At 34.0% G+C, this 19,878-nt stretch overlaps 2 protein-coding genes and 1 long non-coding RNA gene across 3 annotated transcripts; 2 read left to right on the top strand and 1 right to left on the bottom strand.

Moving 5' to 3' along the window:
• Positions 1–6,808: 6,808 nt before the first annotated feature.
• LOC136822355 (uncharacterized) lies at positions 6,809–7,843 on the top strand. Its single transcript, XR_010848890.1, has 3 exons — positions 6,809–7,119; positions 7,309–7,524; positions 7,714–7,843. It is a non-coding gene; the product is annotated as an uncharacterized lncRNA (long non-coding RNA).
• Positions 7,844–8,406: 563 nt separating this feature from the next.
• On the top strand, positions 8,407–10,023 carry LOC136822337 (uncharacterized). Its single transcript, XM_067078575.1, has 2 exons — positions 8,407–8,731; positions 9,207–10,023. The coding sequence occupies exons 1-2, from the start codon at positions 8,589–8,591 to the stop codon at positions 9,469–9,471; spliced, it is 408 nt and encodes a 135-aa protein (XP_066934676.1). The 5' UTR covers positions 8,407–8,588; the 3' UTR covers positions 9,472–10,023.
• A 6,641-nt stretch (positions 10,024–16,664) lies between these two features.
• On the bottom strand, positions 16,665–18,214 carry LOC136822285 (uncharacterized). The gene is made up of 3 exons (XM_067078525.1): positions 18,109–18,214; positions 17,282–17,638; positions 16,665–17,068 (listed from the first exon to the last, which is right to left on the bottom strand). The coding sequence occupies exons 1-3, from the start codon at positions 18,212–18,214 to the stop codon at positions 16,824–16,826; spliced, it is 708 nt and encodes a 235-aa protein (XP_066934626.1). The 3' UTR covers positions 16,665–16,823.
• Positions 18,215–19,878: the final 1,664 nt, after the last annotated feature.

The raw sequence follows: 19,878 nt of genomic DNA, 5'->3' as shown, positions 1-19,878 counted from the left end.
GAAATTTTTAAAGAACCCTACGCAATGCATCGTGACCAAGTAAGGATAAATTTTTTTGCCTGATCTGCGAAATCTAACTTTCAAGTCATGTGACCAAGTAAGGATAAATTTTTTTGACTGATCTGCAAAATCTTACTTTCAAGTCATGTGACCAAGTAAGGATAAGTTTCTTTGACTGATCTGTAAAATCTAACTTTATAGTCATGTGACCAAGTAAGGATAAATTTTTTTGACTAATCTGTAAAATCTAACTTTTAAATCTCGTGACCGTGTAGTGAGAATATAAATTTTTGTGAAATTTCTAAAGAACCCTACGCAATGCATCGTGACCAAGTAAGGATAAATTTTTTTGCCTGATCTGCGAACCTGATCTGTAACCAAGTAAGGATAAATCTTTTTGCCTGATCTGCGAAATCTAACTTTCAAGTCATGTGACCATGTAAGGATAAATCGTGACCAAGTAAGGATAAATTTTTTTTGCTTGATCTGCAAAATCTAACTTTCAAGTCATGTGACCAAGTAAAGATAAATTTTTTTGACTGATCTGCAAAATCTAACTTTCAAGTCATGTGACCATGTATGGAGCAACCGCGCTTGCGTATTATGGTTTCTTCGAGATATTTCTTTAGAATTTCAATCACGATTGTTCATCGTGCACTCACTCTTCAAAATTTTACATGTATAGTAGTGATTTGATTGGTCAGTTAAAGAAATGTATAATGTCAAAATATGTTTTTTATTTACCTGTGCGCCCATCATTTTCACACCTAACGGTAATTATTTTATGTATTCTAGAAAAATATATCTGTCAATCAATTTTCCATATTTTGTTCAAAGATATCTGTCAATCAACTTCTTAGCTTGCATAATAGCATATGTTACGTCATGTTTAAATGATTAACAATAATCTAGTAGAAACCATGTATAATCAGCTGTTTAATTTTTAAGCATAAATTATGACGTAGAAAAGAAAATAATGACAATAGGAGACGAAGTAAGGATATGTGACGAAGTAGTGCTATGCACATACAATCATGATCGAAATCTATTGAGAATTAAGATTATTTCCTCGTTTTTCGAAATTTGGAGTTAGGGTGACAAAGTCGATTTTGGGCCATTTCTTAAATTTAATCGGATAATTCAATTTGGCTCGGGTTTAAAGACTTCCAGGCTATACACGTTTTTTTTTTAAGGAACCTTAACTTTACTCTGAGCCTGGAGTTCCTTATTTTTACAGAGAATTTAAGGTGGGAGTCACATGAAAAATTGAGAATGTTGATTTTTTAGATTTTCCTGTATAACTTTTGAACTTGAAAAGATTTTTAAATGAAATTTTCTACAGAGGTAACTTAACAATAGATGATTTCAAAACTGTAAAAAAAAGTCTAAAAATAGCCAAGACGGGGGTAAAATCAGGCAGGGGGTAATGTACTGTGAAAATATTGTGTCAATGTTTTAGAAAAATCTACAAAACCTATCACAAAAATTTTTTTTGCAGCTTGTTAATATTTGGTTAAGGAACTGTTATGAATGGAATTTTTTTTTGAAATTTCATTCCAGGGGGTCTGGAAACTAAAAAGTGCATTTTTTGAATTTAGAAATCAAAATAGTATTTTTTCAAAAATGTGATCCATTCATAACACTCTAGACAACACTCACAACAAAAACCATATTTTCAATGTAATAGATCATCCTAGTATATTTTTCTCACTGATTCTGCCAGTTATAGGTTAATCTAAAGTTGATCTGTTGTGATACAAGAATCCACTTGGACATCTAGCCGTGCACGATTTCTTCGTGAATGTAAATAATCCAGCCAGAGGGAGGATAGGGAGCGTCCCAGACCTTCAATAATTCATCACACACAATTGTTAAACCAGCCTCCAGGCTTTCAATTCCTTTAACACTTGGATCTTTAAATAGATACATCATTGAATATGCCTTTGGTCTTTGTCCTTCAATAAGTTTTTCGGTGTTGTCAAACTAAGTTCATATAGGAAACGTTGAGTTTGAGAATCAAGTCTTTGGTTTCACCTAGCTCAAGCTTTCTTAGTTGAGAAGAATGACATTAAAGAGCTAAAAATGTCATCAGTCAATCCAACATTTCCAAATTAAAGCAGTTTTCATAGTCAAAATCACTGCTGACTGGCTGACAGCCTCCAAAATTTGTATGTTTTTAAAAATATCATTTCTTTGGTTACCATCTTTGATTACGTCATATTAGGAAATCCCGCGAAAAAAAGGCGGTATTGATTTAGACGCCCGAAAAGGGCGTAAAAAGATCTTTCGTTTGGTATGTCATGATCCTATGTTTAGATCAGCCATAAAGAAATCGGGCCCTAGCAACGGATATGATTTTTCGTTGCTAAGGAAAATACTTTAGATCAGGGTCTAGAAAAAACCTTATATCTCAGGAAATATAAATGCTACGGCCTTAAAATTTTCAGAGTGTGTTCAGAAAGGGTATAGGGTCATAGAACGCGCAGAATCCCGAAATCGTTAATTTTTTCACCAAATCTCAAAACTTCATGTGACTCCCACCTTAAGCCTCAAAGTTCCTTATCGAGTTCCTTATTTACATAGCTGCTAAGTTTGGATAACCATCTCGTACTGTTCCTTAAAACTTCCTTATTTTTTGGACCATTTTCAGCCTCGAGTTCCTTATAAACGTGTTCCTTATATAAAAAACAAGCAACATGCTGAATGGACCTACCTAATGATTAACATCAGATGATGATGATTTAGTTAAATCCCGAGAAATCACATTCAGCTTCAATATACTACTAGACTTCTCGAATCTGCCTAAATCTAGCTCTTTTTGATCTTAGTCTTTTGATTTTAGACTTTTTAATTATTGAATAAAGCATATTTTATTTATTTTATTTATTATTCATTTACTAATTTTTATTCAATTTAATATTGTTATTTTTTTTTTTTTTTTTATTGAATTGTACACTATAGTTGTTTTATAATCTGTAAATTACTTAATATTTTTTCATTTATTTATTTTTTGTTCCATTAGCGAAAATAACTTGTAAAAAGTTCATGCTAATAAAGAAATAGAAATAGAAATGAAAATAAGAAAAAAGTGACAATAATTGTACAAAAATTCAGAATGGAAAAATAAAGCTTGTGTGTTGAATAATGTAAAATGGTAAAAAGGAATGTCCCCAAATACGAAAATCACTTAAACCATTCAGGCCCAAAAAACCTTTTAAGCTGTTTTTGGCCCAAACTTGCCCTCCATCTTTGTACAAAAAATCAGAAAAAAGTAATGACAGGATTTTGCACAAAGTCCAAAAAACCCTATTTTTAGGCAGTTTTTGGCCCAAATTCCCCCAAATATATTTTTTTACGAAAATCTGGCTCCGTCACATTTTGGGCATTGTCATTTTGCATCATTGTGCAAAAAATCAGAAAAAAATTATGAGTCAACTTTGAGAAAAGCTATATTTTCTTATTTGGTTAAAGGGAATTTCCCCAAAATACGAAAAACTGTTTTTTAAGGCGAATAAGAATTTTCCAAGAAAAAACACTTCAGCCATTCTTTAGAGAATCTTGCCCTCCATCTTTGTACAAAAAATCAGAAAAAAGTAATGACAGGATTTTGCACAAAGTCCAAAAAACCCTATTTTTAGGCAGTTTTTGGCCCAAATTTGCCCAAATATATTTTTTTTCGAAAATCGGGCTCCATCACATTTTAGGCATTGCCATTTTGCATCATTGTGCAAAAAATCAGAAAAAACTAATGAGCCAATCCTGAGAAAAGCTGGTAACAGACGGACGGACGGACGAACGAACGAACGGACAGGGGTTAATTTATAGAACCTCCACCGGGGTACCCGGAGGTAGGTCCAAAAACGTGTATCGTGAGCCTTATTGGACCATTTTTGAACTTTTAGATCCTCAGTCTTAAGTCTCATGTTAAAACTCAGAGTTAAAACTCTACCCCTCCCAACCTACTTTAGAGCACTTACAAATCAATTGGGGTTTCAAAACTTCCCGGTGAATTTCCCTTTTTTCTCAAATATTACAACCATGATTGTATTTTCTACAAAAAATGCAAAATTTTGCTGTTTTTGTCGATTCAGCAATATTCTTTCAAAAGTTATATGACTTTTTTTTGGAAAAAAAAGGTTCTATCAGTACTACTCAGGTCTTTTAAGTGGTTCTGAAACGAAACTCTCTTTCCCCTCTTTTCTAAGATCTTTCTGGTACAGTCTAAAAAACACCGACAGAGTTGTATGTTCAATGAAAAGGCCTCACGCATCAATCAACACTTTTAAAAGATTATTTAATAAACGAAGTCTTATTCTTGTAAACATTCTTTTAAGAAAAAAATAAGAGAATTAGCTAATTGGTTTATGCTTAAAAGAACGAAAGAAGTTCGTCTTTCTTTTAAATTTGATTACTGGCTTATTGCGTAAGAATCTACTTGTCAATCAACCATTTTTAACAAACAGGTTTACCCATTGGCCACTTTACGAGCTAGAGCATGTACACTAATGACCCACTAAGGCTTAGCGACATGTAAAAAGAAAACCAAGGTAAAGAACTTTACATAAATATACACTATGGTAATTACACCAAATTACCTTCTTACATTTTTACATTTTGTTAAAAAAACCGTTGAGGATGCTAATACCTAATAGCATGGCCCAATGTCACGAGAGGTTATTGAAGAAGTCCTTACCAGGACCGGGCCGAAAACCTTGTTGACTGACATCTTCAACTGATGACCTCATCATACGGTTTGAAAACAACTCCAACAAAAATTCATTAGCTAAATAAAATTCTAACAAAATTTGAGGATTACCCTACACAGAGCATTACACTTTGCTCGAATATGTTAAATAATTGAAAAAAATCATTCGAATTAGAGAGAGTGATCAAAATAGAGAATCATTTGAATTAGAGAGGGAGAGTGATCGAAATAGAGAATCATTCAAATTAGAGAGAGAGTGATCGATATCGATATAGAGGATAATTCGAATTAGAGACTAGAGATGCAGCTAAAAGTGACATTTTTAGATTGCTAAAAAGTGAAAACTTTCAATGCTAAAAAGTGACATTTTTGAATACTAAAAAGTGACATTTTTGAATACTAAAAAGTGACATTTTTGAATACTAAAAAGTGACATTTATGAATGCTAAAAAGTGAATTTTTTGAATGCTAAAAAGTGAACTTTTTGAATGCTAAAAAGTAAACATTTTCAATGCTAAAAAGTAAACTTTTTCAATGCTAAAAATTGAACTTTTTGAATACTAAAAAATGAATTTTTTACAATGCTAAAGAGTTCACTTTTACAATGCTAAAAAGTTCACTTTTACAATGCTAAAATGTCAACTTTTTGAATGCTAAAAAATGAACTCTTACAATGCTAAAAAGTGTATTTTGTAATAAAATCCATGTTTTTACCAGCAAACGGAAGAATGATTTTTGCAACATACGGCACGTCATATGTACCATCCATTTTTTGAATATTTTCTTGGAGAAACTATGTTTTCCCTACATTCCGCGCGATACAAAATTGGAAATTCGTGATTTTCTTTTTCCAAGGCAGTAGGGAGGAGAGTCGGCATATTGAAAGTACCTCTGTAGTGGAGGGTTTCATTGTGCAATATGGTTAAAATACGGCTTGAAATTCGAACTCAAGTGAAAATACTGAAGTTTTGGTAATTCTTTCGTGCATAGAGCAAAGACTACAAATATATCTTTCACTATTGAGGTAGTTTTGAACAGCCACCTGCTTGAACTACTCGTGTACAAAAGTTGAGGTGAAAAGCTCAACGCTGTAACCCGCGGAGGCGCCATTTTATGTACTTTTTAGCGATTTTTTCCACATTAATGAAATTCTATGTAAATTTTTCACCGACTTGATGGGTTGTAACCATATCAAAATTCTATCTTTTCCCGTCATGAAGTCGAAAAAAAATTTTAAAAATAATATTTTTTGAAAGAGTAATGATGTTTCAAAAATGGTTAGTAGAATCAACTTTTTTTCCGAAAAGAAATCCACTTAAAGCGCCTGAGTAGAAGGACATTTTGAGGGTTTTCTTTAATTTTTCACATTCAGATTTTTCAGAACTTGAAATCCTGATTCAGGGGCCCCGACAATGCTGGTTAGCTTCAAGAAGCTATTTTTTTCATTGGCTGCATTCAAAGATATTTTTGTTTGGATTTCCTAGTAGCTATTGGATATAAGAATTCTTCTATACCCAATCGAATCACAAGAGCTTTTCTGCGGCATTTAGGGAAGCTGGAGTCAGTTAAACACGATTTTTGGTAATTTTGATGGTTCAATATTTAACCCACAAAATTTCATCTAAATGTACTATTTGAAACTAAAAACTTCTTTATCTTATAAAATATGAAGTACTCAAAAAAACTTAGGAAATCTTTTCGTTTAAAGTGTAACTGCAAGCTAAAATACTTTGCTAAGCACCAACCTTTATTTTAGGGGCCACCAGCATTTTAGGGGCCATACACTAAGGGTCGAATTTTTCGTTTAGACTTCCTACTTCTTTTACACGATTTCAAAGACTGATGTATGCATGTTCCTAAAACTGGGTTTATTAATGCGAGTACACAATAGTTCATTAAGACCCTTAATTAAAAAGCAGACTGTGATGTCCGATTAATGTAGACAAAATTCCTTCTTAATGGTGTTAAGTCGTTTCTTTATCTGCAAAATACAAAAAACAGTTTAAAATCAAGGTATTGTCTTTCTCTTTAAGTCCTTAATACGATGATTCAGAGTATTTATTCCTCAGTGTTTAAAAAACAAAATCAGTCTAAAATCAGAATACTGAACTGAGAGGATGAGGTGGTTCACAGGTGAACAAATTCTATGGTTACTAATTATGGTGGATTTGCAAACAGTATCCTTGGGACTGATGAATTCATTGATGTCGAATATAGATCAAATGAAGTTGATAAATTCAAAATGCACAACACGTCATTTGAAGAGTCAGTTTGTAAAACAAAATTCAACGCTAGATTCGAATATAAATGGTCAGACGGTGTAGAATGTAAGTGTGCCGCGGGTGAAACATTTATCGCTTTGAATGGAGAAGTTCCTAAATGTCAAGTTGAAGATATCAACAATAGAATTTTCGGTAGGTATATGGTATATTTCATCAGTATCGCTTTAACAGTAATCCATGTATTTTAAAGAATTAATGAATAATTATAACAAGAGCTGCAATATGATGATAATCGTTTCTCCTGCAACTGCGAAAGAAAAAGAAAGAGTAAGAAATACTTTCTTTTTTCTCATCATGCATTCCACTTAACTTCTTTATTAGATTGTTCTTGTAGTGGGCAATGCTCTCAAAATTTAAAGAAGAATTGGTACACTGACAGAATCATCACGAAGATTTCTTTAGGAGACTTGGACTGTTCGGGAAATCAATTTTCAGGAGAGCATCTACTCATGGAATGGTAAAAGGTTTATCCCCAGATCAACCTTTGCCGAAGATTTCACTAGAGAATTTCAAACAGCTAGCATTTTAAACATCCAGGTACTTATTTTTGTTTTTGTTGATCTTGATTTTGCTGAACATCTATTTACTTTAAATTTGGAGTACTAAATTACCCAGTCAACTTAGGAGTACTAAGTCATCGGTAATCGTATAAAATAATTAAAAACCCAAAATATGATGGTTGAGAATTCTTTTCTTGCTTTTATTAACGGAACAATTTTTTTTCAGTGGGAGAAGAATAGACCATCTGGTGTATACAACAAGTACGAAGGCGTGTTGATTAAATACAAATTAACTTTGATATGTGGTGGAAAAACGACCGAAAGATGTCTTATTTGGAAAGGCGAAGGGAAACAGAAATCTAGTAAGTTCTTCAACATTTTCATGTTCGTATTTTTTGAATTCGCCTCTTTGAATCATTACAAGTGCATTGGACTGTAATCTAGAGTCTCGCTTTTCGAAAAGACGAGGGCGCTACTACTTTCATTGCATAGTTCTCAACAAAATAGAGCCATTTCTCGATTGATCTTCATATATTGGGCTGCTCCATTAGAAAACCATACAGGGGGTGGACAAACCTTCTCAAATCAAAAAAAATTATTGGAAATGTGTGGATACCTACTTGAAAGTGGCAAGATTTGCTAAATACCTTTGAAAAAATTATTTTCATATCTTAAAGTGAGGATGGAAGAAGTAAAATCATTACCCCCTGGAAATTTTTCTTGGATTACCCTCTGAAAATGTTCGTCCATCCTCCTGTATGGATATAAAATGGAATGGCCCGTTGCAATCAAATATTTTATCTTAATTTTAAAGTTAAAAAAAAGACATAAAACAATGAAATGCCCTGTATAAGTCATCAGTCAGAATTTTCAAGTTAGAATTCTATAAATGCATAAATTTCAGTCAGGATCAACTATGATATCATTACACAACCCACCACCCAACCAACCATTCCACCTAACACTCCATCCACAAAGCCAACAACTACTACGACAACCACACAATCAGAAACACGCACAACGACGACAAATCCTGAACGCACGACAAATAGCAATAATATTGACCATTCAAAGACATTTGACACCACCACCAAACCGACGATGACGACGCGTTCTATCAGCGGTAGCGATACAACGACACACGAATCTTCAACAACGACGATCGTTATCGGCAGTTTGGTCGGCGTTGTCGTGCTTCTCAAAATCGTCATTGTTTTGATCATTGTTTGTTGTCTCAAGAAAAGGTAAGACTATAAAAAGACACGATATACACGTTTTTTTATAAGAATATCCAAAAATTGTAAGCCTTCGGATGCTCTTTTTTTTAGTTTTAAGCCTACAAATGTTCTTAAAATGTTCTTAATTTTACCATTTTGTGAGTATTCTTGTGCAATTCCCTTAGAAATTTGGTGTCCAGAAAGCCTTAAAATGTTCTTAATTAGTTCTTAATATTTTTGCACTCGAAGCCTTTTGTTATGTTCATATAGTTTGTTCTTATATAAAAGGTCTAAGGTTTTGTGCATCAAGGCCTCTCATTTTCCCTGAATAAAATTTTGAAATGTAAATTATAATAGAGGCTATGTGCTGTTTTTGTAGAAGTAATGAAAAATATTTGTTCTTTTCTATTAAACATTTAGACCGTTCATCCCTATTCTTATGTTACACATCTCAAGGCATACTAACTTAGTAATGGTTTGTTATGTCTTCTGTTTCTGTTAGGAAAGGCGAAGTAAACAAAAACAAAGCACCAGTCCGATTTCACGCTAATAATCCTGCATTCAAAGCATCCAAACAAAGTCAACAACAACACAACAATTATGAATATCAATACCCTGAAGTTGGACCTGCATCGAATGTCCATCCGAACCAGCAACCGAGAACTACTGGATATGAGTTTGATCCTGGAGATGGAGAAAACTCACAGTATCAGCCATACCTCAAACCGGTCACCTCATTATACGAAACCATACCTTACAACGATTGACTCTAAACAATTATTTCTCAATGGCTTTTTATATTATAATTTATTATAGGACACTTTAGCAAGTATAATCATCGGCCTTTTTCGATGAATTCGTGCCTCTGTTACATGCTTTTTTCTACCGTGATCACCAGTTTAGTTTTTTTGCAATTTAACATGAAACAAGAAGCCCGTTAGGCGTGAAGGCCCAGCAAAAGCGAAATTTACGCGATTTTCGCGAATTTCGAGATTTCCAAAAATTCCAAAAAATGTTTAACAAGATTTCAGGAAAGGGATGTCCAAAGGATTTAAAATTTTACTGCGTCGAGCAAAATAAAATGAAAAATAAGTCGACAAGGATAATTCTCCCTTTCTTCATTTCTTAGAACAGGGAAGTGAAAAAATAAACGAAACATAATGTACAGTAGTCAATCAAAAATAAATTGAATGTTGAAAGCTCGAAACTTTCTACCCGAAGGTAAACAATCAAATTCAAAATATCATTAAATTCAACTTCCATAAGAAACAACATCATTGCATGAAAAAAGTTCTAATCTTGTTCAAATTTACACATGAGCTGCATTTACCATGTCTATATTCCATTTAAAATTAGTATTTATAATAGTTCTGTGTCGAGTTTGAAAAATCAAGCCGCCAATTCGTAAAACACAACAGATCCAGAAACAACCATATTCACATGTAGCATCATGGAAAAAGTTCCAATCTTGTTCAAATTTACACATGAGCTGCAGTTTAGTCTCCATTGCCATATTCCATTTAATCGGTATTTGAAATAATTCTGTGTCGAGTTTGAAAAATCAAGCCACCAATTCGTTGAACGAGACAGATCTAGAAATATATAACCATTTTCACACGTAGCATCATGGAAAAAGTTCCAATCTTGTTCAAATTTACACATGAGCTGCAGTTTAGTCTCCATTGCCATATTCCATTTAATTGGTATTTGAAATAATTCTGTGTCGAGTTTGAAAAATCAAGCCACCAATTCGTTGAACGAGACAGATCTAGAAATATATAACCATTTTCACACGTAGCATCATGGAAAAAGTTCCAATCTTGTTCAAATTTACACATGAGCTGCATGTTAGTCTCCATTGCCATATTCCATTTAATCGGTATTTGAAATACCTAATATAATTCCGTGTCGAGTTTGAAAAATCAAGCCACCAATTCGTTAAACGAGACAGATCTAGAAATAACCATTTTCACACGTAGTATCATTGAAAAAGTTCCAATCTTGCTATAATTTACACATGAACTCCATTTTAGTGTTCATCAGCAAATTCCAGAATCAAGTCTTTTTGAAAACAAGAAACTAAAAGTGAAAGTCAGAAATTGATTTAAGGTATAGAATTTTCACTCAGAAAGCTTTATGAAAACTATAACATATGACAGAATGTTGAAAAAGTTTACAAAGAGAAATCACTACAAAGTTTCTTTGGTTTGAAAGTCTCTTGACCACTAAAGCAAAGAAAATGTTCAAGAAAGTAAGAATCAACACATGAAATCAATCTCCTCGCTTCAACCGCCATCTTGTATCTGTTTTGTTTTGAAAACGTTTGTTGTTTAAGGAGCGCGAAATCAGAAAATATATCTTTTTTAGCCAGTACCCGACTTTCGCAAGCTTTTCCCTCTCCAGACGGCAAAAAGTGTGTTACTGGTATAAAGCGCCGTTTCTACCAAAACGGACACACAGAAGGAAACACGGAAAAAAAATAGTGACACTCTCTTTAAAGGCCCACTCGCTAGCGCTGGGCCAAATATTATATAGCGTCTAAAACATGATGGCGTTTATTTCAATAACATTATTATTCAAAGAATCGAAGATAGGAAAAAACTTAAACGTCCCATTTCCTTACTTAAACGTCCGTTCGTCCCATTTCTTTGTCCCAAAAGTTCTTTCTCAAAACTCTTAACTTGTAATTTTTTTCAGACAGGTAATTCTTTTTTAAAGATGCTATTCAACTTCTCAAGATATAAAAAACGGCATACCGGATAAGTGGGATGGGGGAACCCGGGAACCTAAAGTGGGAACCTAAATGAACACCTGAAAAGTGGGATGGGGAACCTAAGTGGGAACCTAAATAAACACCTGAAAAGTGGGATGGGGGAACCTAAGTGGGAACCTAAATGAACACCTGAAAAGTGGGATGGGGGAACCTAAGTGGGAACCTAAATGAACACCTGAAAAGGGGGATGGGGGAACCTAAGTGGGAACCTAAATGAACACCGGAAAAGTGGGATGGGGAACCTAAGTGGGAACCTAAATGAAAAATAAAAGGTATAGTATATTAACTCCAAAAATGTTCATTCTGTATGCAATGAAAGAAAGACTTTCACATTAGATTACCAGTTTTCTTCGTACATTAAGGTCCGCAAAAACTTTATTATTTCGCTTGTGTGTTTACCCTATAACAAAGGGTTCTAGTATTATACAATATAAATTAACAAAAGGACGATAACACTCGTGGAAGAAAAAACTGACGAAAAACTTTTGATTCGAAGAGCGTAGTCGTTGTCTTATTACATTAATTTTCTTAAAACAAAAAAACATTACATGATTGTGAAACGTTAGTCCTACTTTCCCCTTTTCATTTAATCCTATTAAAGTGATTATAGATCCCGGAATTGACCTGTAGACAAGGGCCGGACCTTTTTAAGACAATCACTTTAATTTCTTTCGGAAAATGAATGAACTTGAACTGATTTAGGACCTCTCCGCTTTAAGCCTTGGAAAAAGTTTTTTAGCACGGGTCGGATAAGACCGATCAAATCGTTTCGACAAGTAAATCACTCCAAAGAGATAGAAAATAGAGGAGGTTGCACGCTTCTCTTTCTATTATACTATGTTAGTTACGATCATGAATAATTAATGAGGGAAGAAAAAAAGAGGGAAAAGTTTACGGAACCGACTAAATTGAGGCAATCGGTGTTTCATTCAAAAAGATACTACCGACGCCGTAAAAAGGTGTTTGAAAACGAAAGTAGAACGAGCAGAGAGACAGAGAGGGCCGGTTCTTGACCAGGTCGGGTGGATTCTTGACTAGTTGGGGGGCCGGTTCTTGACCAGGTCGGGTGGATTCTTGACTAGTTGGGGGGCCGGTTCTTGACCAGGTCGGGTGGATTCTTGACCAGTTGGGGGGCCGGTTCTTGACCAGGTCGGGTGGATTCTTGACCAGTTGGGGGGGGGGCCGGTTCTTGACCAGGTCGGGTGGATTCTTGACCAGTTGGGGGGCAGGTCCTTGACCAGGTCGGGTGGATTCTTGACCAGTTGGGGGTCCGGTTCTTGACCAGGTCGGGTGGATTCTTGACTAGTTGGGGGGCCGGTTCTTGACCAGGTCGGGTGGATTCTTGACCAGTTGGGGGGCAGGTCCTTGACCAGTTCGGGTGGATAGTTGACCAGTTTGGGGGGGGGGGGGCGGTTCTTGACCAGGTCGGGTGGATTCTTGACCAGTTGGGGGGCCGGTTCTTGACCAGGTCGAGTGGATTCTCGACCAGTTGGGGGGCCGGTTCTTGACCAGGTCGGGTGGATTCTTGACCAGTTGGGGGGCAGGTCCTTGACCAGTTCGCGGGTAAATTCTTGACCAGAAAGTCAGATTCTTGACCAGCTGAGGGGTGGCTTCTTGACCAGGTTTTTTGTAAGATTTTACGAAATCGGGTCAGTAAAATAAGTCCCGGGTGGATTCTTGACCAGTTTCAAAAACTAGTCAAGAATCCAACCAGCGACCAGTCCAACCGGACTTGATCCAACAATTGAAATCATTGCTGAAGTGAACTTCTGACTAAATTACAGTAGTTAGTATTCAGTTTCAAAGACAAGAAACAAAATTTGACATACAAAACAATTTTTCCAGTCAATGAATCAGCTCATCATCATCATAACCAGTCTGCCATTTTGTTTGTTTTGATTTGCACAAGTAATATTGTAATTCGTGTTATATCATACACTGTTATGATTTGCATTTATAACACTCGCTTCAGCTTTTCAAAGCTAAATCAAAACTAAAATTGTAATATGTAATAATGGTAATAGCATATAACGTAATATGAAAATATGTATACTACCGTCCCGGAAAAAAACCGAACATTTACGGAAGAGACTAACTACGGGGATGCTTGGGCGACAAAGCGCAACAAAATTTCGAGATTCCAGTCCAATATCTATGCGTGAAACTATGAGTGCCTCCTCGTCGCTACGCTCCTGCGGGGGCAATAAAATAATAGAATCGAATTTGATATTATTTTTGAAATAATTTTAAATAAATTATTTTTCACAGATCACTATCTGTGGAAGTTTTAACAATCGAATTTTTTTCAGCTAGTTTCTTTAGTATCTCTGAAAGTAATGATAAAGTCTCCTTATAACAAGTCAAAATGTAGAAGAAAGAAGTTTTTTGATACATACATCAACCAGGTCACAAGTTCTGGGACACTTTCGTTTTCGACAAATCACTCTACCTATCCTGATCACGGTTGGGATCCCTTAAAATCGGTCATACCGGTTAAAGATCGCTGTAAAAATTTCAATAATATTTTTAGGGTTAAGATTCAAAAGACAGAACATCCCTAAAGCTTAAAAAAAATTGAAAATTCTTAACAAATCTCAATAGAAAAAGGTATATCTCATTCTGTCTCGTCGGGCGTTTCGGCCACAAATGTACTAAAAGTGCAAGTTAGCAACTCCTCTTCATCTGAACTTTCAATATATCGTAAAATTCTTTAAATATCGAAGACATTTTTGGACAAATAATGGAAGTGACGAGAGCTTTTAATGAAAGATATGATTAAGTAACATTTGGTGGGGTTTTTTGTGAAAAATATCTGAATGTTTAAGGAGTAAAGAGTCGCGACCAAGTAGTGTTTGGTGTTTTTGATCCAAACTATGAACATTTCTAATGAGGAAAAACGCGCGACGGAGTAGTGTTTGGTTTGTTTGATCAAAATTATGAACATTTCTTATGAGTGAAAAGGCATGACGAAGTAATGTTTGATGTTTTTGGTCCAAAATATAAAGATTTCTAATGAATAAAAAGGCGTGACCAAGTAGTATTTTGTGTTTTCGGTCCAGATTTGGAATATTTCTTATGAGTAAAAAGGCGTAACCAAGTAGTGTTTGATGTCTTTGGACCAAACTAGGAACTTTTTTTATGAGTAAAAAGGTGTGGTTTATGATCAAAATAATGAATATTTCTTATGAGTGAAAAGGCGTGACCAAGTAGTGTTTGGTATTTTTGGTCCAAGCTATTAACATTTCTAGTGAATGAAAAAACGTGACCAGGTAGTGTTTGATGTAAACATGACCAATTAAGGATAAATTTTTTTGACTAATCTGCAAAATCTTACTTTCAAGTCATGTGACCAAGTAAGGATAAATTCTTTTGCCTAATCTGCAAAATTTAACTTTCAAGTCATGTGACCAAGTAAGGATAAATTTTGTTGACTTATCTGCAAAATCTAACTTTCAAGTCATGTGACCAAGTAAGGATAAATTTTTTTGCCTAATCTGCAAAATCTAACTTTCAAGTCATGTGACCAAGTAAGGATAAATTCTTTTGCCTAATCTGCAAAATCTAACTTTCAAGTCATGTAACCAAGTAAGAATAAATTTGTTTGACTAATCTGCAAAATCTTACTTTCAAGTCATGTGACCACAAGTAATGATAAATTTTTGAATTAATCTGCAAAATCTAACTTTCAAATCATGTGACCAAGTAAGGATAAATTTTTTTGACTTATCTGCAAAATCTAACTGTCAAGTCATGTGACCAAGTAAGGATAAATTATTTTGACTGATCTGCAAAATCTAACTTTCAAGTCATGTGACCGTGTAGTGGGAATATAAATTTTTTCGAAATTTTTAAAGAACTCTTATGCATTGCATCGTGACCAAGTAAGGATAAATTTTTTTGCCTGATCTGGGAAATCTAACTTTCAAGTCATTTGACCAAGTAAGGATAAATTCTTTTGATTGATCTGCAAAATCGAACTTTCAAGTTATGTCACCAAGTAAGGATAAGTTTTTTTGACTAATCTGTAAAATCTAACTTTTAAATCACGTGACCGTGTAGTGAGAATATAAATGTTTGTGAAATTTTTAAAGAACTCTTACGCAATGCATTGTGACCAAGTAAGGATAAATTTTTTTGCCTGATCTGCGAAATCTAACTTTCAAGTCATGTGACCATGTGTAGAGCATTCGTGCATGCGTATTATGGTTCCTTCGAGATATTTCTTTAGAAATTCAATCACGATTGTTCATCGTGCACTCACTCTTCAAAATGTTACATGTATAGTAGTGATTTGATTGGTCAGTTAAAAAAATGTATAATGTCAAAATATGTCTTTTATTTACCTCTGCGCCCATCATTTTCACACCTAACAGTAATTATTTTATGTATTCTAGAAAAATATATCTGTCAATCAATTTTCCATATTTTCCCATTCAAAGATATCTGTCAATCAACTTCTTAGCATAGCATATGTTACGTCATGTTTAAATGATTAACAATAATCTAGTAGAAACCATGTATATTCAGCTGTTTAATTTTTAAGCATAAATTATGACGTAGAAAAGAAAATAACAATAGGAGACGAAGTAAGGATATGTGACGAAGTACTGCTATGCACACTGGGGACGAAAGAATATTGCTTTTTCAACGTATAAGATTGTGTTTGCAATGATCTCTTTTACAGTAAAGTTTATTTCAATTACAAAAAGATGTAAAATAAAAATTAAATTTTCAAAGTCAAATACACTCTTCTCGAGATGCATAAATTTATTGTTGTCCTCGTTTTCAAACAGATTTCATTGCTATGAAATTATACATTTAAACCAATTTGAATTCCCAAAAGGCAAACATTAACTCTAAAACAAAAGTACTTGAAATTCAAAATGTCTCATGAGGTGTAAACAACACAATTATCATTGTGAATATGTCATTTTATAGCAATGAAATCTGTTTGAAAACGAGGACAACAATAAATTTATGCATCTCGAGAAGAGTGTATTCAATATGGCTCTTAGTGTTAGGAAAAAGGTTGAAAATTATATGAGTTAATTATATGAGTCTATCACCATATTTCCCTAACACCCTGCCTGGTAGTACTTTGGATTTGAACACAGTCCATCGCGGTGCAAGTCTGTGATCGAAACCTTCATACTACCAATCGGCAGAATATCAGTGAGACACAGTGATATCCAGATGGTGGGTGAATATATACCGAGTTTATCGTTCTACATCGGCAATTTGTCGGGCAATTTGTTAAAAATAGGTTAAAATTGTTTAAAAATTAAAAAAAAAAGTAAAAGTAGATCCAGTAGATACTTCGGCCAGTAACTTTTTAAGGTTGGTTATTTATCTAGAGAAATTATTTCTCAATGTTTTATGATGTCCAACAACGCTGACATGAGATTTCTTTGTTGTGGTATGGGGGATGGTTCGTCGAACACATACATTAAATTTATCATTGAAGAACTGATGTTCTGGACACTTTTTGCAGACTGGTTTTCCGTGACTGCATTGAACGAAGATGTTTGGCTGATGATCATTGAGGCGGAATAAAGAGCCATCAACTTTATGGGCACATAATGAGGTTGGACCTATGACAAAAATATGTATAATTAATGTTTTTATAAGGGGATAAACGTCATTTGGTAGGCTACTTCACATCTTTCCTCTTTTCAGGCGTAAACTCCTACTTTTAAGACTTGAAGGCATGGTGTAGACATTTTTTAATACTTCAGAATTCAAATTTATACATGTAAAATTCGTAGTCAGTAAGATATTTATCTTTGTTAAGATTTGATACTTACAGTCTGAGTGAGGTACATGTGGAACTTTAGTGGTATGTGGCTTGTGAAACTTGTGAAGTTTGATTCCTCTGAATAAGTCGTGAGGAGCTTTTGTCGATTTTGTGGTGTGTGGCCTAATGTGTGTTTTGTATGGGTTGTAATGCAGAGGGGGCCAATTTGTAGTTGTTGTGGTGGTTGTAGTACTTATTGTTGTTTTGTGTGATTGTCGAATGCAAGTTTTCGAGAAATCACTAAATATCAATCCACGGGGACATTTCCGGCAAAAAGCTTTTCCGTTAGAGCATTGAACGAAAATGTTACTGTGTTCTTTCAAGGCGAAAATTCCAGAGTCTTTGTGGTGGCAAAGTGATGACGGACCTGAAAATAAAATAATAAATATCAGCAGTTCATGATTTAAACATAATTAACAAAAATAAATTCCGTATTATCGTGCTCTGAAAAAATAAAGACCTAAGTATTTATAAAAACAATGAAAGTTCATATTTTCTACGACGTTTCAAAAACATTAATCTTTTCTAGTAATTTTCTTGGGTTTGACTAGTTTACTTTTCAATACCATAAGGGCTTAATAACCGGGGTTACTTTTGGTAAAATGGGTGTCGGGTATGTGCTAGCAAGAAAGCCCTTTCCTCGAAATTATCTCAATTTGCAATTGATTAGGAAAGATTACAAAATCGACCACCTCGAAAATCGCTTCGTCAAAATTTCTGTCATAATTGCCCATCTTGAATTAAAATTTTGATTAAAGTTTGATAATTTTCAATTTCTAACTCACAAATTAGTATCCCATCTAGGGGCTAAGATAAGATCAAGCTGTTTGTACTTACAATCTGGGTCATCATGTGGCTTGTGTATTTTGTTTGGGTTTTGTACTTTGTGAAGATTGATAAGATCAGAGATTTGGGAAAAGAGGATAAGAAATGCGCTATTCATCCATTTGAAGCTAGGCTGTAGAATCTTTTGTTTCTATTGAAATGTCTGCGACCGATCGATTGTTTTTATTCTGGACCAATCAGAGCGCTTGATTCGTTATGCGCACAAGACTAGAAGTACAAACAAAAAATGGCAGCCGTGATTGATATCGAAAGTGAAATAATTTTTTTTTTAAATCGCGGATTTTGATATTTTTTATAAGCACTTTTCACTTTGAACGCAGTGTTTTTCAAGCCTTCGTCGTTGTGCTTGAAGGGGAGAATTTCCCAGCTTGACCAAAATATTTTCCTTATAGAATGATCGAATCAATTTATACATACTGTAGCTAAAAGAATTGAAATTCACATTATAAAACCAAAAATGATAAGCTTGTAAAACTAGGATAATTTTTAGTTATTTCTTGGGCTAGAGTTTCTAAGAAACAATATCATGGAGGCCACTTCAGCCGGGTAGTGATGTTGGGTATTAGAACAAATTGGAAACAGGACAAAAATAGAGCTCAAAAGAAAGATAGAAAAAAGAAGCGATGATAATTCATGATATCAATGCTAGAAGATCACAAATATCATGAAATCTTTCTTTTAAGACTTAAGAGCTTTATATGAACTCGAAACAATAAAGCACAAAATAATCCAAAAACATTATTGAAAAAAAAATACAATAGTTATACAAAACAGCTCCATCTAGGGATTTCCCTTGATATAATGAAATATCTATCTAGCAAATAAAACAGTATAATAAAAGTGCATAAGAATTGAAAATTAAAAATATCCATTATACATTTACAGTATGCAACTCTTTTAATTTGTAAATGCTGCTAAAAATGGTTTGAAATTTTTCTAAAAAAGATTAAACCCAAAAGGGTTTTTTATGATTCACCTTCATTTATAACACCTGGGAAAATAAAGATGTATTGCATGAAAAAAATCAATATCACTTGTGACTTTCCATTGAAATAAAATTGAGAAGACTATAAAAAAAGACTAAAACCTTCCAACTGATTTTTAATTAGTACATTGATTCAGATTGTATAACTTGAAAGCTGGACTAGAAAATTATATCATTGCTCCATAGAGGACTAAATTCAACAGATGTGTAACTCATTGCTAAAAAATTAAATACATTTACATTTGAAAAAAATATTGGAAAAATAATATCAGCCTGTGCTCAGAAAAACTTGTTACATAGGTAACAACAAGTGAAAATATGTGTTCAAGTAGAATTGTATATAGAATTTAAATAGAAGCACTTTTGGGGTCTCCTAGTTTGTTTACATTTGGTAATTTTGGCTCACTTGTTTCATGGCTCTGATGACTTGTTTGGACCATCTTTCCAGGGACAACCTGGATACAAAACAAACATCCAAATAAATATAGATTCGATAAAAATTCTCCAGACTGATCAAATTTACATAATACGTATATGGAAATCCACTTTTTCCAGAGAACATTTTCCAAGTATATGTCCAATTTCAAAGGATATGTAGGCGGTGCTCAACCAGGTTCAACTGTTCATATCCACGGTTGTCCAGAAAACATTTACAAAATATTAATATCCTCTGCATATTTTTATTATTCTATTCTGTTTTGGTCAAGCTAAATAATGCACGTAATGTAGTTTCTGCAGGTTTAATTTCATTTTTAGCAGACTTTGCCATGCCTTAA

This window comes from Clytia hemisphaerica, unplaced genomic scaffold (assembly GCF_902728285.1).
Source record: "Clytia hemisphaerica strain Z4C2 unplaced genomic scaffold, Clytia hemisphaerica genome assembly, whole genome shotgun sequence".
In the NCBI taxonomy this organism is placed as follows: domain Eukaryota; kingdom Metazoa; phylum Cnidaria; class Hydrozoa; order Leptothecata; family Clytiidae; genus Clytia; species Clytia hemisphaerica.
This window is presented reverse-complemented; position numbering and strand designations above follow the sequence as displayed.